This window comes from Perca fluviatilis, chromosome 20 (genome assembly GCF_010015445.1).
Source record: "Perca fluviatilis chromosome 20, GENO_Pfluv_1.0, whole genome shotgun sequence".
Taxonomy (NCBI): Eukaryota; Metazoa; Chordata; class Actinopteri; order Perciformes; family Percidae; genus Perca; species Perca fluviatilis.
In genome coordinates this window covers 28,783,932-28,811,517 of record NC_053131.1, presented here as the reverse complement: position 1 = coordinate 28,811,517, position 27,586 = coordinate 28,783,932, and the positions used below count along the sequence as shown (strand labels likewise).

The following is a 27,586-nucleotide window of genomic DNA, read 5'->3' as shown; positions in this document are numbered from 1 at the left end:
CATTTGCCCTTAGTTATGGCTACTTGAAGTGTAATAAAAGAAAATACAAAATGAAAAGAAAGTTCCTTTCAAAGCAAGCATTCTTACCGTCAGGTTATCTTCATGACTGTCCTGTGTCAGTCCTACTGTCAGTGTTGGAAAGTCTGAGCGGCAGCTCCACCTGAGACCGCCTTCTAGGATGACAAGAAGCTGTTACATCACTTCAGGGGATTTGAATAGTCTAACCAAAATTGATTGACTTTCAATTTGCAACTTTGCTTTCACTCTCCATGTTCCTCAAAGAAAAAAAAAACAACAGAGCTGTTTTTTTCTAAATCATTTGTAACACTTGTTGGGTATTTGGGAGGGGGATGGGTAGATCAATGGGAAAATGGGGAGGAAAAAGAAAATGATGATTTGTACAGACTTTAAACTTGTTGTTGTTGTTGCACCAATACAAATTATATTAAAATATATTTTTTTTGGTAACTTTCTTACAAATGGGAACAATAAAAAACGTTGCCTGTCTAGAAAGGCTGCATCATTGAGTTTACATTTTACACAGAATATTTATGTATTGTATTGTATTATTGTATTGTATTTTATTGCATTGTATTGTATTGTATTGTATTGTATTGTAGGCCTATCATATTGTGTTGTATTGTTTTGTAGACTACTGTAGTTTTGACAGATGAAAATAGCATATTAGCCAACTCTGGCACATTAACATTAAGGTGGAAACTGAAATGTAGATAAATAACGTTAATAAAATAATATAATATAAAAAAAAATATGTGTCGAGGTTGCTTTTATTTTGTATGGCTGTTATACCCTTGAAAACCATCTTAATTTAATTTTCAGTAATTTGTATCAAGCGAATAAACTGATAGGCTATTTAGTTTGAAATTGAAAACGGAGACAAAGACATATCTAGCTAACTATAGTCTATAGTATTGTGTAAATAAAAGCGTTGCTATCTAACAAAGTGTGTAACATAAAGATTCACGTTTTGTAGTGTTTCATCCATTTTAAAATACATTTGTTTATTTACCCAGAATAACTTTGGACAGAAGGGGAACTGTGTTCAGCAAGTGTAGTTTCTACTCGGACCCATTTCGGAAAACTCACCTTCACTTCCTGTTTTTGCTCCAGGGCAAAGCAACGTGCAGTTCACCGGTGTGTGTAGTAACAGTGTTATGTGTGGCCAGAATCTTGTGCACCTTCCACAATGCAGATATCTAGTGTGAATGACGTGAAGATTTACAATTTAAGCCATGGGAAATCTCTTCCAGAGGTAAGAAGGACGGCTTGTTGCTAACGCTAGTTACATTTCATACTCATAGGAAGTCACTGCTTAACGTTACCTTGAGGCAAGCTAGCTAGCTAATACAGCTATTACGTGATAACAGCAGTCCTGACATAAAATGCCAATGCCAAACTCTGTTCAACAACACCACACGACAATATAACGTTTCATTCAAACAAAGGAGGACACCTGACGTTAGCTATATAGTAGAACATGATGTGGGACTCCTGAGTTCAGCCTTCATTCCTTTTTATTCATCACTCATTTCAGTATGCTTTGCCAGTACTATTCCTTCACCTAGATTAAAATAAACCAAACAAAGGTCAGAAGCGAGTAATATGAAACACAGCTATACGATTTGAAAGTATTGCTGTAACTAAGCATTGCTTTTATTTGATTTAATCTGTATGCCAAATCCTAATCACCTCTACCTCTTTAATGCAGTGGCTGTCAGATCGGAAGAAGAGACAGTTACAAAAGAAAGATGTTGGTGAGTTCACATTTCTGCATCACAGACTGGTTAATTGTCTTTAAAATGTATGTCGTTATTCTGACTTTTTTTTATAATTTCTTCTTCTCAGACATCCAGCGCAGGATCGAGCTCATCCAGGACTTTGAGATGCCCACAGTGTGCACCTCTATCAAAGTGTCCAGGGATGGTCAGTTCATCATGGCTGCAGGTAAGACAAACTGTGTACAGTGTTTCAGCAAACCTTTCTTAAAGGTCCCATGACATGGTGCTCTTTGGATGCTTTTATGTAGACCTTAGTGGTCCCCTAATACTGTATCTGAAGTCTCTTTCCCGAAATTCCGCCTTGGTGCAGAATTACAGCCACTAGAGCCAGTCCCACAATAAGCTTTACACCTATCGCCATTTCTAGCCACTGGAGGACCATAGGCAGGCTGGGGGAACTCATATTAATGTTAAAAAAACCTCAATAAGTGAAATTTTCATGCCATGGGACCTTTAAAAGTGAGAGCGACATCAGTTGTCAGTCACAACAGACCTCTAGAATATTCCCCTAAGAATATTTAGGAGGTCACTACATTTTTTGTGTATGTTTCCCATTCATTTCAGGCACCTACAAACCCAGGATTCGCTGCTATGACACCTACCAGTTGTCCCTGAAGTTTGAGCGCTGTCTGGATTCAGATAGTAAGTTTAGAAGACAGAACAAGGCCACTTGCCGTATGGCATGCATGTCACGTATGTCTAAATTGATGAATTTATTTTCTTTCTTTCTCAAAGTTGTGGCTTTTGACATCCTGTCTGATGACTACTCTAAGGTAAGACATTGGGGGCACCTCTTGCCCCAACACTTTACAGATGCTGTTGGAATTGTTTGTTTTAGTGTATGATCTTTGTTGTTACTTATGCACATGGTTTAATATGGGTTTGGTTTGTAAAAACATAGTATTATCATGCCATCACTTAAAGGAAGTGTGAGGTTATCAGAATCTATTAATGACACTTACCTCCACATGCCTGTTAAATGATAAGAACTAGTCATCAAAGACCTATGTGTTCATAGAGATCCTTGGATGAATTTATACGAGTGTGTGTGTATATATGAGTACTTAAAAGAAGTAAAAGATTGGACCTTTTCATGATTAAAAATAGGCTTGAGCTGTTTGATACTAAAGAGTAACTGCTGTTTTTTTCAACCTGGACCCTACTTTCCTATGTTTGTGACTGATGGGAACAACAATCTTTGGAATTGGTCCAGTATTAAGCGTGAACGCTGTAACCAGCATCCACAGACCAGGCTGCAATGTAACCCTATGGGGCAAATGTTGAGCATCAGTTTGGTCCACTAAAAGTGCTGTTTTTGCCGCTAAAAGGCTCAGATTATTATTAGTGTCTGACAACATTATGGAAAGGATCCCTACAGAGATAGACCTTTTTAAAACCTCTTTAAGACCTTTCTGTTTAACCAGAAACAGCTCTGGGATCGCTAGCGCTAAACATACCCAGACTTCGTTTAAAAAAAACAATACTTTTAGTGTGTATAGAGCCAACATATTTTCACATGTAAATCGGTAAACTATGTGCTTATTTGAATCAAAAAAAGTTGTGATGGTTGAAAAAGTGGAAAGACAACCCAAAAACTGCTTTTCATAGTTTTAGAGGCTCAATCCTCGATGCAGTGGCCGCGAGTTCGGTTCCAGCCTGCGGCCCTTTGCTGCATGTTGTTCCCCCTCTCTCTCCCCTTTGATGTCTAAGCTGTCCTGTCAGAAATAAAGGCCTACAAAAGCCACAAAAAATGAATTGATTGACCGGACAATGAATGATCCATAATGTTGTCGGACACTTAGAATAATAATCTGAGCCTGTCAATGGCAAAACGAGCACTTTTGTAAATGTAAATACAAGCTGCACGATTGCCCTATTAACTTACATTGTAGCTTGTTTCGCCATTGCCGATGGAGCAGCGATTGCAGCGATTTTGCTTAAAACTGGTCCAATGTCAAAGATTGTTGTTTTCATCAGTCACTTAGACACAAAAAGGTTGTTGTTCTCATCAGTCACTTTGATACAAAAACATTGTGAAAAAGGTTGGGAAAAAAACGGTAGTTACCTTTTAAGCCAAACACCGCTAGACTGAATTTTACCACTAGGTGTCGCACTTAAGTCTTCAATATAGCCAATGAAGACTTCTTTTATAGCAGCGCAACCACCTGTTTAACTAAAAAAAAATGTATCTGTACAATCTCCCAGCATCAATCATATTACAGTTGTTCTCAATTGCATTGGCACATCTACTGACTTATAATTGTCAAAACTCAAAGTACAATCCTCATACCACGGGGTACATTCAGCACACCACTCTATTTGACCTGCAAAAGGTGATTACTCAATCAAAATAATTAACTCCTGTTTAAAATGTAAATAAATCCGTCAATGAATAAATCATTGCCATCAAAACAAAAGATTCCTTTATCATTGCTCGGACAACGACCGTCAAAATGCAAAGACATCTTGTCAGATGACAGTGTACTCTAAAAGTGTGATAGTTACCCTCTGTAATAACGGCCAGTTGCCAACATTGTATATTTAGGCAGCTGAATAGTATTGATGTCAGCCATTGCACACACTACACTTGCTCAGTGTGTGTACACACCAGCCAACCACAGATACACAAAGGAAGCTTATACCGAAAAAGCTATACAACTGCAAAAAATTACCAGGAACTGCTGTACAAGATGTGCACGAAAAAGGAAAATATGCTGCAAATGTATCCACCTCAATGGTCATCCAATCTCTCCTCTCTGTCTGGCCACAACATTTTATTGATGTCACACCTGATACCTCCCTTGCTGTGCAACAAGGCAAAACCCCCTTGGCATGAAGCAGCCCCCCCTCCAACAATCTGCTGTGATATCCTCACCTGTCACCTGTTTACGTTTGGTTGCTCTAAATTCTAAGGAAATTCTATTGTTCCCCATATAGCCCAAGTCTATTCATCTGAAAACTTTTACAACAAAACCAGATACCTATTATGTATCTAATATATATATGTAACAGGTTATTGTTGGTTGCTCTATTTTGCATGTAGGGATTTACACAATGAGCATGTGTATAGTTGCATTTGAGAACAATGTGATTCTATAGGAAATTAATGCAAACTGTTATCATCTGCAAGGCTTACTCAATTCATTTTTTTGCCAAAGCAATGACAAATAACTGGCCTAATGTTCATATAAATAGTCATATAGTTTGACCGAGTTTAGTAGTCATTTGACGATTGTGCCAAAGTGATTGAGGAAAACTGTAACATCCACAGAGAAATCCAAGTCATTACTGGGTTAAATCTGTATTTCTGTAAATACTAAAGATAAAAGTTGTCTTTAGAGGTCAAAGTCACACATCACAACACATGAGGGTATTTTGGAAAAACATGTTAGTTTTGCAGTAAATTCATAAATAGCACAGTTGGGTGTGGTTTTCAAGTGCTCATATTATGATTTTTGGCTTTTTCCCTTACCTGTATTGTGTTATATATCTTTTTTGTGCCGGTTATAGGTTTACAAAGTGAAAAAGGCCAAAGTCCACCCCAAAGGGACTTACCATCTCCAACAGAAAACACTGTTCACAAACTGCTCCAAACAGCTCTATTGTAGTCCAGCCTTTACTTCCGTGACGAACGTGCGTCACTTTGTAACACACGTTATAATGCTCGCCTAGCTGCTAGCGTGGCACGCCCTCATACTCTGCTTCTGACTGGTTACGGTGCATGTGCGACTCCCTAACCCTAACCCTTCCAAAGATGGTACAGAAGTGTGATGCCTCACTCTGTAGCTAAAACGGAGAGCTCAACACACAGGGTGAAAAGAGGAGCTTCAACAATGTGCAGTACAACAAAAACATTATGATTTTTGAAAATTAAACCATGTAAAACTATTCTGCTACAACCTCTAAATACAATTTTGAACCTGAAAATTTACATAATATGAGCACTTTAATATCAAATTTAATTGACTCTTGAAATGGAAATGCAAAAAAAAAAATGTTGTTACTACAATTGCCTTTAAAGTTTTCTGTGTGTCTGTACAGTTGGTGTTTTTACACTGCGACCGCTACGTAGAGTTCCACTCCCAGCATGGACACTATTACAAGACACGTATTCCAAAGTTTGGACGGGACTTTTCTTACCACTACCCCTCCTGTGACCTCTTTTTCGTGGGAACAAGGTGAGAGTGAAATTGAATGATAGACGTTGAGGCACTCTGTCATTCTGGCATGTTTTTAGATTAATGGCATGTCGAAGGAATAGGAATAATAATTAATGTTTTGCTTTTCATTTTCAGTTCTGAGGTGTTCAGACTGAATCTGGAACAAGGGCGCTTCCTCAACTCACTTCAGACTGATGCCGTGTAAGGATAACAACGTGTTTACCATAACTGATGATAGTTGTAATGTGCTGTGATACATGTATGATCCAATAAGAGTTGACTCTTGATACAGCCACGTGAAAAAATTGAAATTGTTGTACCACTGAAGTCTGTGGCGCCATCTGACATGAACCAATAAGCTCTTTGCTGTCATTGCTATCAGCTGATGTCCATGGTGCTTGTTCACGTGTCTTTGATCTCTCAGGGAAAACAATGTGTGTGACATCAACCCCGTCCATCATTTGTTTGCCACAGGAACCTCTGAGGTAAGTGCCACAGCAGGATGTGTCAGAAAGGAGGCACCAGTTATTAGCAGACCGTGTGTGTGTGTGTGTGTGTGTGTGTGTGTGTGTGTGTGTGTGTGTGTGTGTGTGTGTGTGTGTGTGTGTGTGTGTGTGTGTGTGTGTGTGTGTGTGTGTGTGTGTGTGTGTGTGTGTGTGTGTGTGTGTGTGTGTGTGTGTGTGTGTGAGATTCCCTAATGGTAGATTTTTCTCTCATGTAATGATATTAATTGGTATACGCATCACACACAAGCTGGGCTAATATAAAATATATTAGTATTATATTATTTATATATATAAAATAAGTTTGTTACACAAGTTCTGAGTGTTAAAGTTAAAGTTTTTTTTAGAAGCTTCCAATATGAGAAGTTTCCTATTGTTGGTCTTAAAAAGGCCCAGTTAGTTTAAAAAGAAAAGCTGCTTAAAGTCATGAGTTGAAAGCTTCCGTAAATCTTCCTTAACCCTGCATTTGTCTGACTGTTTGACACGTCTTCCGTTGGATTACCAGGGAAGGGTCGAATGCTGGGACCCTCGTGTCCGGAACAGAGTGGGCATACTGGACTGCGCCCTGAGCAGCCTCACTGAAGGAACAGAGTATGTACCAAGCTGCCACACTGGGATGTCAAAGGATTTCAGCTGATGTCAGCCTGACGATGCATATGTAGCCACATGGAACTTTTCTCCACTGACTATCTCTGGACGAAAACAAGTTGCAAGCTGTGCGTCATTATGGCGCACTTCAGAATATCCCACTTTCATTTGATTAACAGCTTTATCCTGTCAGAATCAGATTTGTTGCCAACAAAGTTGGCACTTGCAAGAATAATACATAATATTAACATTAACAATAAACATATTATAAAGGGACTAAACAATAAGGCAAAGTACTGCTGCCGTCAAGAACATAAATACAGAGTAGATATATTACGGAAAAAAAGTATGTAAAAAGACTATATACAGTGCCTTGCGAATGTATTCGGCCCCCTTGAACTTTTCGACCTTTTGCCACATTTCAGGCCTCAAACATAAAGATATAAAACTGTAATTTTTTGTGAAGAATCAACAACAAGTGGGACACAATCATGAAGTGGAACGAAATTTATTGGATATTTCAAACCTTTTAAACAAATAAAAAACTGAAATATTGGGCGTGCAAAATTATTCAGCCCCCTTAAGTTAATACTTTGTAGCGCCACCTTTTGCTGCGATTACAGCTGTAAAGTCGCTTGGGGTATGTCTCTATCAGTTTTGCACATGCGAGACTGACATTTTTGCCCATTCCTCCTTGCAAAACAGCTCGAGCTCAGTGAGGTTGGATGGAGAGCGTTTGAACAGCAGTTTTCAGTTCTTTCCACAGATTCTCGATTGGATTCAGGTCTGGACTTTGACTTGGCCATTCTAACACCTGGATATGTTTATTTGTGAACCATTCCATTGTAGATTTTGCTTTATGTTTTGGATCATTGTCTTGTTGGAAGACAAATCTCCGTCCCAGTCTCAGGTCTTTTGCAGACTCCATCAGGTTTTCTTCCAGAATGGTCCTGTATTTGGCTCCATCCATCTTCCCATCAATTTTAACCATCTTCCCTGTCCCTGCTGAAGAAAAGCAGGCCCAAACCATGATGCTGCCACCACCATGTTTGACAGTGGGGATGGTGTGTTCAGGGTGATGAGCTGTGTTGCTTTTACGCCAAACATAACGTTTTGCATTGTTGCCAAAAAGTTCGATTTTGGTTTCATCTGACCAAAGCACCTTCTTCCACATGTTTGGTGTCTCCCAGGTGGCTTTTGGCAAACTTTAAACGACACTTTTTATGGATATCTTTAAGAAATGGCTTTCTTCTTGCCACTCTTCCATAAAGGCCAGATTTGTGCAGTATACGACTGATTGTTGTCCTATGGACAGAGTCTCCCACCTCAGCTGTAGATCTCTGCAGTTCATCCAGAGTGATCATGGGCCTCTTGGCTGCATCTCTGATCAGTCTTCTCATTGTATGAGCTGAAAGTTTAGAGGGACGGCCGGGTCTTCGTAGATTTGTAGTGGTCTGATACTCCTTCCATTTCAATATTATCGCTTGCACAGTGCTCCTTGGGATGTTTAAAGCTTGGGAAATCTTTTTGTATCCAAATCCAGCTTTAAACTTCTCCACAACAGTATCTCGGACCTGCCTGGTGTGTTCCTTGTTCTTCATGATGCTCTCTGCGCTTTACACGGACCTCTGAGACTATCACAGAGCAGATGCATTTATACGGAGACTTGATTACACACAGGTGGATTCTATTTATCATCATTAGTCATTTAGGTCAACATTGGATCATTCAGAGATCCTCACTGAACTTCTGGAGAGAGTTTGCTGCACTGAAAGTAAAGGGGCTGAATAATTTTGCACGCCCACTTTTTCAGTTTTTTATTTGTTAAAAAAGTTTGAAATAGCCAATGAATTTCGTTCCACTTCATAATTGGGACCCACTTGTTGTTGATTCTTCACAAAAAATTACAGTTTTATATCTTTATGTTTGAGGCCTGAAATGTGGCAAAAGGTCGAAACGTTCAAGGGGGCCGAATACTTTCGCAAGGCACTGTATAGGGTGAACTGGTAGCTCACCTGGTTGAGCGTGCGCCCCATGTACAAAAGCTCAGTCCTTACCGCAGGGGCCCGGGTTTGATTCTGACCCGAGGCCCTTTACTGTATGTAATCCCCCCCCCCCCTCTCTCTCTTCCCTTTCCTGTCTTCAGCTGTCCGGTCAATCAAAGGCCTAAAATAATCTTTTTTTTTAAAATACAGTTTGTGCAGTGTGTGGAAGGTACATGTATATAGCATTTACTATATAGAAATGAAGCATGGAAAACTAGATACATCAACATAAATATCAACTTTGAAGGTCACTAAGAAAGCGAGGAGGGGTCAGAAGGAATGAAATTGCTCTCAGTGTGTCTCAGCCTCTAGCCTTCATGCGGCCGTCTTTTACCTCCAGGTGGCGCCATCTTACAGTTCACACACTCTCTCTCCTTTCCTGTCTTCAGCTGTCCGGTCAATCAAAGGCCTAAAATAATCATAAAAAAAAAAAAAATAACGGTTTCTGCAGGTTGTGCAAAAATATTGACCAGCGATGTGCAAATGTTTACAGTATGTATAATATGTGCAATGGCGAGGCATAACAGTGTCTACCATTATTTTTTGTCTTTGTGTCTCAATTACTCTCGTTCATTTTTGTTGACAGAGTTCAAAGTTTGCCCTCAATTAGTGCGCTGAAGTTCAACGGCTCCCTCAGCATGGCAGTAGGCACCAGCACAGGACAGGTGAGCCTAAAACATGAAGCTATCGGTCCTTTTGGCATGGCTGTCAGAATACTCTGTACCAGGGGTCTTCAACGTTTTTTAAGCCAAGGACCCCTTAATTGAAAGAGAGACGGATCAGGGACCCCCTACTACATATATTGTATAAAATGAAGTTGCATATTAACCTGGTCCTACAATAACTTTTAGGGCAGACTAAAGCATTTATAGATACCTTTTTTGCATAGAATACTAAGCTATTCAAATAGCCTAATAATTGTTGGCATGATTTTATAAATCATGTTTTAATGTTAACCCTTAAATGTGAAACAAATGTGAAACAGTCAATCCTTTGGGATGAACTGTATATGTGGATAGCTACCTTAGTGACTACATTACTTATTGGCCCTTACTGGCCAATAAGTAACCTACCATCAGTGGATTTATATTTGCTAATAATATGTTGGAATCATGTTAGACTTTTACATTTTTTTTTAAAACTTTCAAAAATTAACAATAATGTGGAGGCCCCGCTGGAGTGACTCTGAGGACCCCCTGGGGCTCACGGACCCCCTGTTGAAGATCCCTGCTCTATGCCATTTATCATTTTATTTATTCACAAGGACAACACACATTGATCAACATTTCTGGGAATGTGCCAGTGTTTGCCAGCCGGCTAACTTTTATTTGGCAACATGCTTTGAAACCAGAGCAACAGAAAACAGAATGACATTAGTACAGTGGACAGTGTAAACTATCAGCTGCCTGCATGGCGTGAGATTCTGCCTTCTTCCTGAAATTACTCGACCCACAAATAAGGGGCTGATGTCAGTCACGCCTCTAAAAGGTTACACTGTTCTCAAAACAGTCAAGGTCAGGAGCAGCCAGTTCCCTTGTTATGTTGCCTCTTTTGGTTTAATGTAGACTTGCTGCGATGGTTGGTGTTTCCAGTGTTACACAGCGGTCTGGCATTCACCATTTACATTACTTACACCCATTACATTAGAGGCCAGAGCTCTGCAGATATTGTACCTCATCAACTCCTATCTTCAAGACAAATGCTGAAATGATGTTACATATCACATATTGTTTACAGAAATGTCCTATTTTAAGGGGATTTTGTCATTTATTACTTTATTTAACAAGATGGTAAAAGTTGCAATATGTTGATGCTGCTATTGAACTAAGGCATATCAGACATGTCAGTTTACAGGAAAGTACTTATATTTTTTTATTGGAATTGTTTTATTATTATTATTATAACTATAGCTTTTGTGATACATGTTCTGTGTTTGACTGTTCAATGTTCCATGCTTATGAAAAGAAAAACACCAATTGCTGGTTTTATCTTTTACATAGCTAATATTGAACTGCAGCTGAACTTTACATTTTTTTTTATCGCAGATCGAATTGTAATTGCAATATTTGGCAGATAAATCGCAATTAGACACCCCCTCCCCCCAAAAAATCGTTAAGCCCTAGTTTTGATGTAAACGGGACAGTTGCAGTGGGGACAACGGTTGCTTTGTCTTGAAGGTGCTGCTCTATGATCTGCGCTCCAACCAGCCACTGCTGGTTAAAGACCACTTCTACAACCTGCCAATCAAGTCACTCAACTTCCAAGATCAAATGGACCTGGTCGTGTCTGCTGACTCCAAGATCATAAAACTCTGGAACAAAGACAGCGTAAGATTCACTAACAGCCCTCACAGGAACTGACTTCCCTGACTTGTGCCGCATGTGAATGATGATGTGTTGAGGATTGTTTACATTATCTTTTTAAAGCGTCCGTACTCTAATATCAGGACTGAACTTATCTATTCACCACAGGGCAAGGTCTTCTCCTCCATACAGCCTCAGACCAACATCAATGACGTTTGCATCTACCCTAATTCAGGTGAGAACAACTTCCCCATCAACATAAGATACACTTCATTGATCCCATTCAGTGTACAGTACAAGAGAGAAAAAAAACTATTTACATCAACATAAATATCAACTTTGAAGTGTATTTGAACAAACATAGTCACTACTAAAGTGAGGAGGGGTCAGAAGGAATGAAATTGGGTGGTGTGTCACAGCCTCTAGCCTTCATGCGGCCTTCTTTTACCCCCAGGCGGCGCCATCTTACAGTTCACACACTTTGATTTTGCTGTTTTGTCTTGTCTGAAATTGCATGCCAGTTTGTTTTCAAAAGGAACAAAACTGAAGGTGAACTTTCACATTGAAGTCATCATTTAGTCCCAATTTAGATTTTTTTTTTTTTATGTTATTTATTTTTATAAATTATGTTTCATCCTTAAAGCTGTAATGGAGCATGTTCCGATTTATAAAAAAAAAAAAAAAAATCTTTTAGCTGCCGAACTGATTTTTACAGTTTTCTCATTCCCTTTTCATTTTTTGGACAGAAATATATTCTGCAATAGTATATTCAAATAAAAAGCATTATCAGCCACTATCACAAATACACATGCCAGTTTTGTTTTTGAAGTGCAATGGCACCTTCAAGTATACATGAGTCATGACTGAAACTAAATTCCGAGTTTACACCAAAGATAAGCTCAATAAACATGCCCGACTTTTGTCCTCACTTTGTTTTGCCTGCATCCTGTGTGTCCTTATCAGGTATGCTCTTCACTGCCAATGAGGATCCCAAGATGAACACATTCTACATCCCGGTGAGTGCTGAGGCTTTTACTTTCTTTACTGCTGACATTACAACCCGCATCCTGTTCCATCAGGTGCTGGGCTGACGTGTTCATATTGAGACAAATACTTTTATGGGGCAATAAAGGCTAGTTGATGTTACAGAACAGCAGTTTGTACAAGCTTCAGTAATTCAGGTGTTTAAGGAAGTGTTGCAGAAAAGCAAGCAATAGAGTGTGTGGGCATTAATGTGGTTCTCACAAAGGCCGCTCAGCATAATGAGTAAAGCTGCTGAAAACTTGTTGTCATCAACAAACGTGTGACTCTCCTATGATCTGACATTATTCTAGAGGTGTGTGTGTGTGTGTGTGTGTGTGTGTGTGTGTGTGTGTGTTTTGTGTGTGTGTGTGTGTGTGTGTGTGTGTGTGTGTGTGTGTGTGTGTGTGTGTGTGTGTGTGTGTGTGTGTGTGTGTGTGTGTGTGTGTGTGTGTGTGTGTGTGTACACAGTAAACTTCGACTTTGCTTTGTGTAAATGGATAAAGTTCTGACCTGCTGGACGTGCTGGACTTTGGCCCTTCTGTCCTGCATTAGAGGGAAAGGTTAGGTGAAGGAATACATCACACTTAGCTGGAATACTTGTTAATCTACATCTGAAAAAAAGAAAACAAACTGTTTTGCTAATCGTTTTAATTTTTTTTTAATTCTAACATTAATATGCGTCCCCCCAGCCTGCCTATGGTCCCACAGTGGCTAGAAATGGTGATAGGTGTAAACCGAGCCCTGGGTATCCTGCTCTGCCTTTGAGAAAATGAAAGCTCAGATGGGCCGATCTGGAATCTCCTCCTTATGAGGTCATAAGGAGAAAGGTTACCTCCCCTTTCTCTGATTTGCCCACCCAGAGAATTTGGCCCACCCATGAGAGAGTGACATCATGGCTTTCAAACAAGCAAAGTGGCAGATGGTCAAGGCCACACCCCCACCCTCCACCTTGTCCCCCCCTCTCTCCTCCTCAATAGCTACAGACACAGAAATGGCACATCCTAAGGAAAGCTCACTGTGGGACTGGCTCTAGTGGCTGGAATTCTGCACCAAGGCTGAATTTCAGGAAAGAGACTTCAGATACAGTATTAGGGGACCACTAAGGTCTATATAAAAGAGACTTCAGATACAGTATTAGGGGACCACTAAGGTCTATATAAAAGAGACTTCAGATACAGTATTAGGGGACCACTAAGGTCTATATAAAAGAGACTTCAGATACAGTATTAGGGGACCACTAAGGTCTATATAAAAGCATCCAAAGAGCCCCAGGTCATGGGACCTTTTAAACTCAATTGACCAAAACAATGAAGCAATATATTGAGAAAAGAATTGGAATATTAATCGATGATGGAAATTTAAATTGATAACAATAATACCCCTTCAGGCTGATTCAGGAGTCATGATCACCCTGTCAGGGTTGTATTCTTTATAACAACCGCCACGCTTTACATTATCCCTTACATAGATGTTAATAAAATTGACGCACCTGAAAGTGCACATTTTTTCATGACGTTTTTAAACTGGTGTAGCCTCTAATCAAAATCCTTAGATTAGATATTGTAAATTCTAATTTAAAAAAAAGAAGAAGCAATTTCCCCTTGATTGATCAAGTATTTTCTGAAAGGACTGCATTCGTTGTACATGTACAATGACAATAAAGACAATTTTATTCCACATGTTCTATTCTTTAATCATACATAAATCTTATTTAAAAACATTTTACAATCATTCCCCAAAATAAGCAAGCAGGCCAGCTCAAAGTCTGTTGTTTCCCATAGCGAAAACTTTTTGAGAACGGCAGCACACAGAAAGCGGCAAAGCCTGACATCGGATGACACTGAAGTCAGGCTTAATCCTACGTCTGTTGATCCAGACTAGCTGCAGACAGATGGCCCAGGAATGCACAAATACTGTCCTGCCAACTTTTTCAGCCCAGGGAATCGTTCTACATCTCACCTCCACAAATAAATTGGATTTACACCCAAAGACGGGGGAATGTTGCTTAGAAGATTCACAAAGGTGCTAACGTTAATGTATGTACAGAATACACGCACGTTGTATAAAGATCTAGCTATCTCATAATATGAATGTTACTTGCGACCCCTCTTCACAGGTTGCATATATCGGTTGTAACCAGATCAATAAAGGTAAATTGATTGCTTAACCGGAGAAGCAGTGACACTCTGCTGTGCTGATGATTGCTATATTACTTCAGCACAATTCCACGGTGCTTTGGAAAAAGGAAGAGCTCAGTCATTTCTAACTGGAATGGAAGTTTGAGCTCGTACAGTCTATTTTTGGTTTGACAAATACATGACAGGTTTCATACTTACTCAACAGTCTAAATCTGAACCTGTGTGTGTGTGTGTGTGGTGTGTGTGTGTGTGTGGCTGTGTGTGTGGCTGTGTGTGTGGCTGTGTGTGTGTAGGCGCTGGGCCCTGCACCTCGGTGGTGCTCCTTCCTTGACAACTTGACCGAGGAGCTGGAGGAGAGTCCGGAGAGCACAGTGTACGATGACTACAAGTTTGTAACCAGGAAGGACCTGGAAAATCTGGGTGAGACCTTGCTGCCTTAATTTCTATTCACAGACCTCACTGCATGTGGAAAGAAATGTCAAAGTCGTACAACCAACCATGAGGAAAATATTCCCCCAAACTTAGCAACCCCACTTGGTTAATTTAATCTTTTAGTTCAAAAGCCCTTAAAGAGGGAATTTAATCTCAGCCCTGAAAGTTCAACCCAAACGTACAAATCAATCTGAGAGACTTTGTCACCTTAAGGCGCTGACACATCAACCCGATTATCGGCCGTCGGACAGTCTGGCGAGGTCAGTGACCCGAGTCTGTTTGGTGTTTGCTTTAATTTGGGCCGAAAACCCTTACCGGAAATGATGAGCGTGACGAACGCCTCTCAAAATCTTTGTCGATCAAAAAAACAGACAGATTCAGAAACTGCATGGCCTATTTCTCGCTTAAAATGTTTTCAGAAACACGTTTCGGTGAACTATTTTCGTAAAATACGAGATTGTATTCCGAACGGGCCACCATTATGGTTTGGCTTTGAAATTTAGGAGAAGCCAGACCCACGTGACGCGTTCGTCATTTCAGGTTTTCATTTTTTGGGCGACAATACAGATTAGTGCCGCCTGCTGTTATGGAGACGTATTATGTCTTGCGCACGTGCAGAATGTACACTCAACTCGGCGTCGCTTCGCTGTGTTCCGAGGCACTTTTTGGACCGACTGGAGCCTAATGATCAGTCCGACTGCCTTTTCTGCTGACGGCCGGCCATCGGGTTGGAGTGTCAGAGCCTTAAAAGGGTTTGCACAGGTGGCTAGACTGCCTAACCACAGGCCTAGAGAGTGATTGAGAGGTTTAAATAAGAAACGTAGTGTGTGTGGGGTGGTGGAGGGAAGGAGGGTCAGGGGGAGTGGATACTGGAAGGGTTGAATGAACACTGGAATGCAGGCTCAGCAGTAAAGAGATCAAATGACAAGAAGCAGAAAGGTGGTTGGCTGCTGTGGAATAAAAGGAGAGTCGGAGGGGGGGGGGGGCAGGGCAGAACAGCAGTGTTGGTTTACAGAAGCTGTGTAATGTGGCCCTGTTATGTAACCTTGAGGCAGCATGGGCAGAACACACCAGACGAAAAGTCACAGGATTACCAAAGATATCCGATTCATCATAAAGCGGCTGTCCCCAGCTAAAGAAGTTCTTAGTCGACTAACACTCTTATGATTTTGTCGACTAATCAATTAGTTGATTTTTTTCAGATCTGTAAAAATGACTTTCTCCATAAAGAATCATGCAAAAGCACCACTTTATATCTCGTGTCAACCAAGAGATATGCTCATACATTTCTTGGAAAAAAGTCATTCAACTAAGACCAAAACGACCGACTAATCCACTTAGAGGGGGCAGCCCTACATGAATGTCTGTACCAAATTTCATGGTGTTTGTGTACAATTAATTTCATCATTTGCATGTAGGATAGACAGAAATCCGTTTTTGGCAGAGGACAGAAACCGGTAGCCTGTGAGTTGCAATCAATAAGTCTTAAGGGATGTAGCATCTCTCTGCCCGTACTGCGCGTGCGGGAGACACACAGAGATTCCTCGATTTATAGTTAGATTTATTTAGAGTTAGATTTATAATTATGATTATTAGATGGTATTTCCATACAAAAAAAAAATGTTAACCTCAGAAAAAGTTAGTGGATCACCAAAGTCAGATTCATCCTGGGAATCATTAATGTACCCCTGTACAAAATGTCCTTGCAATCCATTCTATAGTTGTTGATTTTTTTCAATTTGGTCCAAAGTGGTGGACCGTCCAACCAACAGACCATTGGATTGCCATCCATATACTTGAGTGGCTGGCTTGAGTTGGCTATGAAGCTCGAGATGTTTCTGCTCAGAATTTCCGATAACTTGTTTTTGTTAATCTGTTCAGCCGATTCCAGATTATTCTAATTCCTTTTCCTTATTCGTGTCAGGTTTGTCTCACCTGGTGGGATCGTCTCTCCTGAGAGCCTACATGCACGGCTTTTTCATGGACATCAGGCTTTATCACAAGGTAAGGTGTCCAACTGCTATATCAACTTTGTGTTAACATATCTTGAATGATGAGCTGTGTTGTTCAATTCAGACCGATCATCACATTAACAGACACAACCTGTTGTAAAAGTGTCTTAAAGAGGTATGTTTGTTGTTGCTGTGTGGTTTGGCTGCAGGTCAAAAGCCTGGCAAATCCTTTCGCGTACGAGGAGTATCGCAAAGATAAGATCCGCCAGAAGATTGAGGAGTCCAGGACCCAGAGAGTGCAGGTTAAGGTGAGAGGTCCTAACACAATGTCTCGTCTTTCCACTAGTGGTTACAGCTTCACCTAGTTTGTAGAGTAGAACTATTCAAATCTCAGACACTGAGAAGTCATAACAATAATAACAATCTTTTACTTCTTTTTTTTTTTTTTCACTCGTCATACCATTACCTTATACAGTTCTTCCACTTCCTGTTGTTGACATGCATCAGCTCTACTAAGCATTTCATGGGGTAAAACGTACCTTTCAAACTAGTTTGCACTTGAAGCTTTTCAATGCCTGAGGGCAAAGTTTTTTCACATCCTGTCACACTCCTCTCGATATAAGTAATTATTCGTTGACGTCTGTGAAAATGTGCGTGCTTGTCACGAGTGGAGATGATTGGTTCATATTGCCCCATTTCCTGTGTATGTAATCCAATGTGCACATGTTCTGACTGATACAGAAGTTGCCCAAGGTGAACAAGGAGCTGGCTCTCAAGCTGATGGAGGAGGGTGATGACGAAGCAGAGCTGGCTTCTAGGAAAAAGAAGGGCAAGGTGAGAGAACATAGATTACCTAATCAAGGTGTTTATGTCTCCATTTGTGCTTCGCACGTCAAACAACCTATAATGTTCTTTAGCCGGATGTAAACTCAGTGTCCTTTTTCAGGACACTGTATTTTAAAGATACTTTTGTAAAAATCAAAATAACTTCATTGTAAAAGGTTTAAACAATGTTTTCTTTGCTTGTTCAATGAACTATAAACAATTAATGAACATGGACCTGTTGAACGGTCGAAAAGACAATAACCAGCTTGCAGGCGGTAGGCAATTAAGGTCCCAGTTATAAGAAAATTAGGAAAGTAAAGAGACCTTTCTACTGATTCTGAAAAACGCCAAAAGAGAGACGCCCAGGGTCCCTGCTCATCTGCGTGAACGTGCCTTAGGCATGGTGCAAGGAGGCATGAGGCCAGGGCAATACATGCAATGTCCCTACTGTGAGACAGCCCTACAGGGAGACAGGAAGCACAGCTGATCGCCCTCGCAGTGGCAGACCACGTGACACCTGCATAGGATCGGTACATCCGAATATCACACCTACAGGACAGGTACAGGATGGCAACAACAACCGCAAGAACTCCATGAGGAGGAGATGTACTGCAGTACTTAATGCAGCTGGTGGTCACACCACATACTGAGGGCTACTTTTGATTTTGACCACCCCCCCGCCCCCTTGTTCAGGGACACCTTATTCCATTTCTGTTAGTCACATGTCTGTGAAAATTGTTCAGTTTATGTCTTAGTTGTTAAATCTTTTAATATTCATACAAATATTTGCATATGTTAAAAAAAGTGACAGGACGTTTGCTGAGTATATTTCCCACTACAGCATCTGTGAGCGGGAGAAAACCATCGCCCCTTATAATGTCCAACCACCTCAAATTTCCACACCTGCAGGCTCTCCCCAGCGTCCTGGGAGACGACCGCTTCAAGGTGATGTTCGAGAACCCAGACTACCAGGTGGACGAGCAGTGCGAAGAGTTCCGCCTCCTCAACCCCATCGTCTCCAAGGTCGGACAGAAGCGGAAGAAGAAGCTGCGTCTACTGGCTCAGCAGGCCGCCGCTTCCCAACAGGTAACGCTGAACTTGTCGGTTACATTTCCCTGCACAGGTACGGGGGCTGCATTAAGTTTGATATTAGCTTGCGAACGCGGTCCTATGTTTCCCACTTACTCCAATTCTCCACCGAGCGTCCTTCGCCACGCGCCATACCACACCGGGAGCGTCTTGCCTGCCCGACTCGCAGATTATATTGTCTCTATAAGTAATTTACAGAAAAATCGCGTGTTTATTAAGCTAGTATCTACCTTCCACTCCTAGCACTCCTGCAATTTAACTCCATGCCTTCTCTTTTCTAATGATGTCCTGATCTGTGATGTCTGTTATGTTTTTACACCTCCAAGATGAATATCACATTTTCCGTGGTGTTGTAAAGGAGACATGAACGATATTTGGGCGATATCTTTTTTTGGTAAACTGACTGGATACTCTCGCCGTTTCACTGCCTGCCCGGCTGTCCGGACTGCCCGCGGTTCGCGTGAAAATAGACCTAGCGCGTATCTTCAGAGGAGCGGAGAGCTGCTTCACGCACGCTTCTGGGACGCGCCGTGGCGCGGCCGGTGTAATATCAGGCATCGACTTGAATGGCAGCGATTGGTCGCGGCACCTCCGGAACGGTAGCTCAGACGCACGCGCCCAGTGGAAAACGGGTCATTCACAGGTCTCTGCAAGCAAGCGGTGTTTGCGCATACTGTACTTTCTAGACATTGTATAGGATAAGGCAGGATGGAGCTTCAGGCCTGTCCTCAGCGCCAAGAAATAATATCACATCAATAACTTTGGCCTTGTAAAATCTCTTTCCAGGCGGATGAAGACGACGAGGAGCCCGAGGGGCGAGCCAGCTCCGAGGAGGAGAGCTCGGACGACGACAAGAGCTGGGTGGAGGAGGTGAGGGAGCAGCGGAGGTTGCTCTGGGAGGAAGGCCGAGACCGCCGGAGGCAGGAGAGGAAGCAAGCCGACCGCAACACCGTCCTGCTGGAGGGGGAACAGAACGGAGAAGAAACTGCAAACATGGCCGAGAGCAAGAAGACAAGTCAGCCTCAGTACTATCAGATCAAAGCTGGGGAGGAGTTCAGGAGTTTTAACGACATGGCCCGCAAGCAGAGACTACAGAAGTATGTCTTTTTGGAAATGTATTAAATGGAACTGTTGGAGGTGTGCTGGCTTGTTGCGTGGGACACTCTTTGAAACCTATTATTCAGATTGCTTTAGGGTTTGCAGCTGTTAACATAACAGGGAGATAACCTGACCTGTTTCCACATGAATAGATTTCCAAACTTAAATCAATAAATAAGAATATAAATTATAATAATACTGCACTGGAGTTCCCAGCCAAAACAATAACTCTACTCTCTGACTGCAGTGTATACGGTTTGGTATATTGTTTCTAAGGAATCTGTGTATTCTTCCAGGGCTTCTTTGGAGGACCGTCTGAAGTTGGAGGAGAACTCTGGAACGAGCCACATGGTTGACACTGCAGTGGGCAGCAAGCAGCTCAGCTTCACTCTCAAAAAGGTAAACTGTGTGTTCACCATCCTCTTTCTCCTATAACTCACTCCTATATACTCCATTGTTTAAAGCAATGAAGAACAAATATAAAACCCAGAACATGGTATCTACTGTAAACCAGTGCAGCCAATTGTCCAACGTGGAGAGGATGCACTCAGGTGGTCTGAAGATTATTGCCAAGAAGAAGCTTTAAGTACCTACAGTCTCTCAAAAAAAAAACTTACTTTTTAGAAAGGCTAGTCACAAAACCAGCACTAGCACAATGTAGACAATTTGGTAAAATTGTTGAATAGCTACATTTTTGTAAAGCGAAAAGGCATTTCCTAGAACACGTGACAACAAGCAATTCTTAGTAAATTCCTGGGATAACCCTACAGGCACCGCTAGTGATTTCACTGTTCACACATGCAGGAAGATTTTTTGTACTTGCTTTGGCAATGCCAGAATCGATGGGGGAAGGGACAGCCCAACAGTGCTTATCCCTGCAATGTTCCTGCTAAGTACCAAAAATCTAGTAGTCGGTACCGATACCCCCCAAAAGTACACAATACTCGATACCAAAGTCAACACCACAGCGTGTAGTTAAGTTAACGGAGCTAACGTGAGGCTGTGACAGACAACGGCGGTAAGAAACAGACTTTACTTCCGGTTTTGCGAGCTCCCGGTGAAGTCGGGAAAGACGTTGCTGTAGATGTAATGTTACGGTTACTGGGGTGGGAAATTAGTCGGACAGGTTACCCTGCATATCAATCCCTGCGCCCATTTACACATGACCCAATGCAGGAAATGTCCTTGCACATTTCAGGGAAAGACTGTATATGTGAAAGGGGCTTTACAGTGATGTCAACATACGGCAAACAAGAATAACATGAGCAACATAAAAGTAAATGGGTTCATTTCACTACGGTATAGGCCTACAGACTAAATTGGAAAAAGGAAATAGAAAAGAGCAGAAATGTACAAGAATAACTTAACTTCATAACTAAAATTAGAAAGCGGTAAAGAAATGTGAAAGCAGTGAAAACACAATTAATAGGTCTATAACCCACCATGTTTATAATAGAAAACGTACAAAAATATTTGTGACTTTTAAAACTCTAAATATAATTTTGATATACAACAGGGTTGTTTGGGGTATGTTATTATTAATTTTTAACCTAAATGGACAATAAAAAAAAAATATATATATATATATATACAGTATCTCACAAAAGTGAGTACACCCCTCACATTTTAGTAAATATTTTCATTATATCTATATAACACTGAAGAAATTACACTTTGCTACAATGTAAAGTATTAAGTGTACAGCTTGTATAACAGTGTCAATGTGCTGTTCCCTCAAAATAACTCAACACACAGCCATTAATGTCTAAACCGCTGGCAACAAAAGGGAGTACACCCCTATGTTAAATTCCCATAGAGGCAGGATGATGTTTATTTCTAAAGACAAGTTATTTCATGGATCCAGGATACTATGCATCCTGATAAAGTTCCCTTGGCCTTTGGAATTAAAATAGCCCCACATCATCACATACCCTTCACCATACCTACAGATTGGCATGGTTTTATTTCAGTTAGCCTAATAGCGGGTTTGATTTGCATTGAGAGATGATTTTATGGAAAGTACCCCATGCCAATCTCTGTAGTATAGTATATAGTGCTTGCTCCCCCCTGAGTATAATTGCACAATTACTTTACTCCATGAAGGTACAAGTGGCTGAAATGCAGTAGTTTCAACACAATTTCTGTAACATGCATTTTATTCTGTCATCATTTGCAGTCAGAGCAGCAGAGGAAGCAGCAGCAGGCCGAGCGGGAACACCACGAGGAGAGGAAGAAGCTGAGGCGCTCAGCCGGACACCTGAGCAGTGGCCGTGGGAGAGGCTGGGGCCGCGGCAGGGGGAGAGGAGGACGAGGGGGAGGGAGGGGGAGAGGCCGGTACTGAGAAGGGCAGCCAAGTCCACATCCAGGGCCTCTGTCCTGGATGGACAACAGAGGCATTACTGGCACTGGGTTTTTTTTTAGCGGCTTTCATTAACTCAACTTCAAGTGTCTTCGAATACAGATTCTAAGCTCTGGAGACTGAGGATTCTGCACATGTGGCAAAGACTGACATAGATGAACAGACAAGCCTTAACCCCACCCCCACCCCTGCTCCTGGGTGGTATGTGCCATGTGTTTAGCTGCTCTTCTGCGAATTCTGAGCATAATCAGAAAGATTACTTACGTCGCTGCCTGTGTATATAATGTCTGTGCCATTATCCAAAGGCAGGGATGTGGCCCCAGACGGAGTTAGAGATATGAAAAGCTGAAAGGACTCAACATGACCCGCCTTGTCTCAGGCGTCTAGTTTCTTACAACTGCTCCTCAGTGGGGATTACTATTTCAGTTAATGGAAGGGGAGAACATTTATACTGGTGCAAACACTGTTTGTATTTTAATGCTTTTTGTCATTACTGCATATTGTTAAACCAATACTGGATTAACAGCTATTGTACTAATATATTTGGTACAACACTTGCTTGACTACATTGCTTTTATTGCTGAGTACCAAAATGGCTCAAAATGTGCAAATACTCAATCAAACTAGAGCATGCTTCCTTTGCAGCAGCTCACTACTTTCATGCGTCCGAAGTAAGAGGAGGGGAGGAGAAAAATGTGAATGAGGGGAATTTCTTTCTTTTTCTTCTTCCCCCACCAGCAACTGCAGTTCTTGGAAATAGAAGGACTGCCTGGGTGTCCTTCCCATCCCCCCAGTGTGTTGATGGTGTGAACCCCTTCTGCTTCAGCATTGGTTCATTTCAAATGGGAGGGAGGCGCCTTTCAGCCCTCAGCATGCAAACACTGGCCCCCAGGCTCATTTGAACTCATTTGGTGTCGCCATGCTTTTTTCACCATCACCCATCTGTCAGGGTTAGTGACTGCATGAGCAACCACTTATTGAGGAGAAATCCAGTAAATTAGCATGTCGGGACAACACATTTCACCCTGGACGTTTTCTGCAAGAGCCAGACATAATTTCACCGTTGAAACCTTTAGAAGAATAGTTCAACGGTTTGGGGGAATACACTTATTTCACTTTCATGCTGAGAGTTACATAAAAGGATTGATACCACTCATGTCTGTACGGTAAATACCAAGCTAAAGCTGGGAAACGGCTTAGCTTAGCATAGAGACTGGAAACGAGAAAACGGCTAGCCTGGCACTGTCCAAAGGTAACGGAACTTGCATACCAGCACAGATTAAGCTCACTGATTGATACATTGTATCTTGTTTGTTTAATGCCTACAAAAAAACTGCAAAAAACAAAAATAAGTCATTTTAGGGGGGGTTATGTGCCAGACTCTTGGCCGGGACCTGCAAGTTCCTGGAGTCGGCTGGTCGTTTTAACACTTTGGATTTTATACAGATTTAACAAACAAGAAACATTGGTGCAATAAGGGAGCTTTAGAGGCGCTGATAAGCAAATTCTTTTACCTTTTGACCGAGCCACCAAGCTGCTTCCCCTTGTTTTCCTGTCTTTTCTTTCCTGTGGTAAGCTAAGCTAAGCTAAAAAGGCTGCTTGCTCCAGCTGCATATTTACCATACAAACATAAGAGTCGTATCAGTTCTCTCGTCTAACTCCCAGCCACAACACAAATACGTGTTTTTTACTCTCCAATATGAAGAACTATTTCATATTTCTCTACATTACCTTTTTATTGCCATGTAACTTTGTATACAGCTAAAACAGGGTATTATCATACTTTGAAACAAAATAATTGGTACAAACCATTTCGAGGATAAACGGGACGATTTTTATCCAGGTTTTTGTTGAGAGATTACCATCAGTTGAGACTAGGTTACTGAGGCCAGGCGACAAAGCTCCTGCCTAGTTCACTCCTTTGTGTTGGGACACCTGTGACTGTAGAACAAATAAACATCATTTAGCAAAGTGTCATCTGATAAAGTTCTTTAGGCCGGGTTCCAGGCAAATCTCTCTTTCTCAATGCTTTTGGCTTCACCATGACAACTGGCAAGGCCGGGCCTCAGGAAGTGGGTCAACCAAAGCTGGCACAAAGAATAAGAAAACACAATTTCCACAAAGACAAGGAAGTGCTATTTTATATACTTAACCTCGTATGCCAAACCATTATGTAGACTGGCCTGCGGTTTGAGATTTCTGATATGGAATTAATCAAGACATGTCTTCACTTGTAACGATCAAAGATATTGCTTAATCTGATCGGAGCTTGATTGCAGTAGGACATTAGGCTTAATGGTAGATCATGGTGTGATTAAGGTTTAATTATAGACCTATAAGAAGCAAGAACCAGGAATCCTTTAATGTGACTGAATCAAACCATATCTGATGGTTTGTGGTAGCGGCCCCCATTTCCTCAGAAGGGAGGTGGATTTAAAGCTTTAGTGCGTAACCAGTGTTTCCTTTAGGATTTTCTGTTTTAGCAGTGGGGGCAGGTCCGAACACCGCCTCCCCCACACTTTGCTGCAACAACACAAACAAATATATTTATTCACCTCTATTCACACACACAACGAGGCATATGTTCAGAACTGTATTTTTTGAGTAAGTATATAGGCCAACTTTGATCTTGACATATAGGTTAAGCATTCTGTAGCAAATATATGGAGTTATATTCCTATCTTTAATCAAGAGCGCATTCTTTCAATTTGAGAGCATTTCTCACTGATATTACGTTCAGATTTTGTAATAATTTCCCTCAAAACCTTGCTCTCACACTCAAATAGTCACTGCTCGCGCTTGGATTTGCTCTGCTTGTGCTCAAAGTTTGTGCTCGCGCTTGGATTTTCTCTGCTTGTGCTCAAAGTTTGTGCTCGCGCTTGGATTTGCTCTGCTTGCACTCAAACTTTCTGCTTGGACTCAGATATGTTGATGTTTGGACAGATTTCCTGCTCTCAGCTTTGAACCTTCTCCTCGCACTCAGGCTGATTCTGCTCACTTGCAAAGTTTCTGCTCTCGGATTTCTCCTGCGCGCTTGGATTTTTTGTGTGTTATAACCCTATCAAAAGTCAACAACCAATAGAATGCCAGCTGTAGTGTTGACCAATGAAATGATCCCAACCCCGTTGAGGGTGCGTTCACTTTACTTTAGAACGTCTGTTGAGGGCGGCTGTAACCTGACTGTAACCAAGTTTATATATCCCCGCGCCGTTTATAGCTTTATTATAAGTATATGTCAACAATGTGCACAGAATGGTCGACGCACTTTCACCTGCACCCGTCAGGAAACGGGAGAAAGCTTTGAAGTGGGACGTATGAAGTTATGTCACAACAACCAGGGTGAGTAACATAACTTAAGCACCTAGCTAGCTAGCTAGCATATGGCCTAGCTTGATGTCCAGAAACAAATAGAGGTGGTTTAATGTACCTAAACAATGATCAATGATTACCAAATTTCTCTCTCATATTGCTCCTCATAACCACTGAAAACTGTCAAAAAATCTAACCCAAAGTCCAATTATTATGGACGTTATGTGACTGATAACTGATTGATATCTGATTGATCATTGTTTAGGTACATTAAGTTACCAGTTACGCTAAGCTTTTCGGGTAAGCGCGTTAGAATGTCCCGGCTGCTGTTGAGGGAAACTGTAGTCTATAACTTCCTGAGCGACTGATCGTCCATTTTTGCCCCTTTACATAATAAATATGGCTATGAAATGGAACATGAAATACATAAATGAGGCAATACATATATAGGCATTAGTCATTATAGTTAAATAGCCTAAATACATATGTTTTACTTATATTTATTCCGGGGACTTTTATTTATTCCGCGTCTATTTATACGCACCTTGGAAGTTTAGTTATATCACAGGCTCAGACGTAAAAGCTCAACAGGCACAAGCCGTGCCTGACATCAGTGCATAGCATATCACTGCAAAGTAAATAAAATATGAATAAATCAGCGGCGCGGTAGATTCCCAGGTCAGCTAGAGCGGGTAACGCAGCTCTGCAGACGGACCAGAGTCAGTCAGCACCGGGCGAACGGGGGGGGACCAAGCTCAAAGGGCTGGTAGCTAGCTGCTAGCTAGCTGCAGCAGCTAATATTAGAATATTAGACCCAGCACCGGAGGTCTGATCCCCATGATTTAAAACGAAAATCAAATAACCATTTGTTTTTTAATACCTGTTTATGAAATGAAAATCAAAAGTACACGGACCCAGTCTGTTAAGTACAATTTCACCACTAATAAAACAGATCTAGAGATGATATGCTTTATTTGCAACTTAAATGTAATTTTTTTAATTAATACAAAGCAAACTGAGCAGAAAGAACAAGTATTGTGTTGGTTTGTTTCTCTTCTTCCAGGTGTGACTTAAGTACCCGTTGAGCTGCATCACAGCTGCACTATGTGCATGGACCTGTGCCAGTCAGCACATCACTCACCTGTGTGCAGAGGACAGGCAGCAGTAGCACAAACCAAGAAGGTTGGCAAGTCTGATAATAATGCAATTGTAAAAATAATAATAATATAATAGTAAAATCATGTTACATACACTTATGTTTCTTGCTTAAATTCACAGGGTGCACAACCAGGCCTGGGAGAGAAAATTACTGATGTCCACAAAACCAAATCAGAGAAGGTAAGGTAAGATAGTAATGATGTTAAAGCAAGCTATGTACACCTAATATAATACGTGTTGATGTCTATGAATCTGTCTTTAATAGGAGCATACTATACAAAGACAACAGTGGAGAGTTCCTGGATCGGTCTGTCCTCAAAGTGCCAGAGATCTACAAGGACTTCACCCCTTTTCTGCACCATCAGCGTATAATCAAAGTGATAAAAGAGAGAACAAATTGTTTTTCTCTGTTGACATGAATAGGTGCCTGTAATGTCTGTCCATATATTCAATCAATTCAATAAATGTTGATAAGTATCACTGCTATTTCTTAAATCATTGTAGTTTTTCAGAGCAATAAGATACAGATTATTAAAACCATGTTCACATTTGCAACAAATTAAAACCCTGATCAAGGCAAATTGTTTTTCATGTTCCATAACATTTATAAAAAAAAACCAGTACAATTAAATTTACCAGAGCTGACACTTTGTAAATAGCTTTAATTTACCTTGTCAAAACAATGAGTAATTCATAACAAATTGCACAATATTTGACACAAAACCTTAAAAGTGTATGGTTCATACTACGGTGAAGCAGTACAATGTGCCTATAGGATTTACTGTAGCAGGAACATTGATATTGG

General features: G+C 41.1%; 1 protein-coding gene across 1 annotated transcript; it reads left to right on the top strand.

Annotated features, from left to right (window-relative positions):
* The first annotated feature begins 1,089 nt into the window (after positions 1 to 1,089).
* On the top strand, positions 1,090 to 22,871 carry nol10 (nucleolar protein 10). Its single transcript, XM_039786712.1, has 21 exons — positions 1,090 to 1,273; positions 1,730 to 1,775; positions 1,867 to 1,965; positions 2,364 to 2,441; positions 2,535 to 2,572; positions 5,841 to 5,977; positions 6,095 to 6,160; positions 6,384 to 6,444; positions 6,968 to 7,053; positions 9,682 to 9,760; positions 11,273 to 11,422; positions 11,567 to 11,633; positions 12,362 to 12,414; positions 14,853 to 14,979; positions 16,916 to 16,995; positions 17,153 to 17,251; positions 17,685 to 17,777; positions 18,678 to 18,854; positions 19,644 to 19,954; positions 20,252 to 20,354; positions 22,132 to 22,871. The coding sequence occupies exons 1-21, from the start codon at positions 1,208 to 1,210 to the stop codon at positions 22,294 to 22,296; spliced, it is 2,181 nt and encodes a 726-aa protein (XP_039642646.1). The 5' UTR covers positions 1,090 to 1,207; the 3' UTR covers positions 22,297 to 22,871.
* The last annotated feature ends 4,715 nt before the right edge of the window (positions 22,872 to 27,586 follow it).

Bases quoted from the DNA above. Each gene is read 5' to 3' on its own strand.
- nol10 (XM_039786712.1), top strand. From the start codon at position 1,208: ATGCAGATATCTAGTGTGAATGACGTGAAGATTTACAATTTAAGCCAT. The intron at 1,966-2,363 runs GTAAGACAAACT...CATTCATTTCAG, and splicing joins TCAGTTCATCATGGCTGCAG to GCACCTACAAACCCAGGATT. The intron at 6,161-6,383 runs GTAAGGATAACA...TTGATCTCTCAG, and splicing joins TCACTTCAGACTGATGCCGT to GGAAAACAATGTGTGTGACA.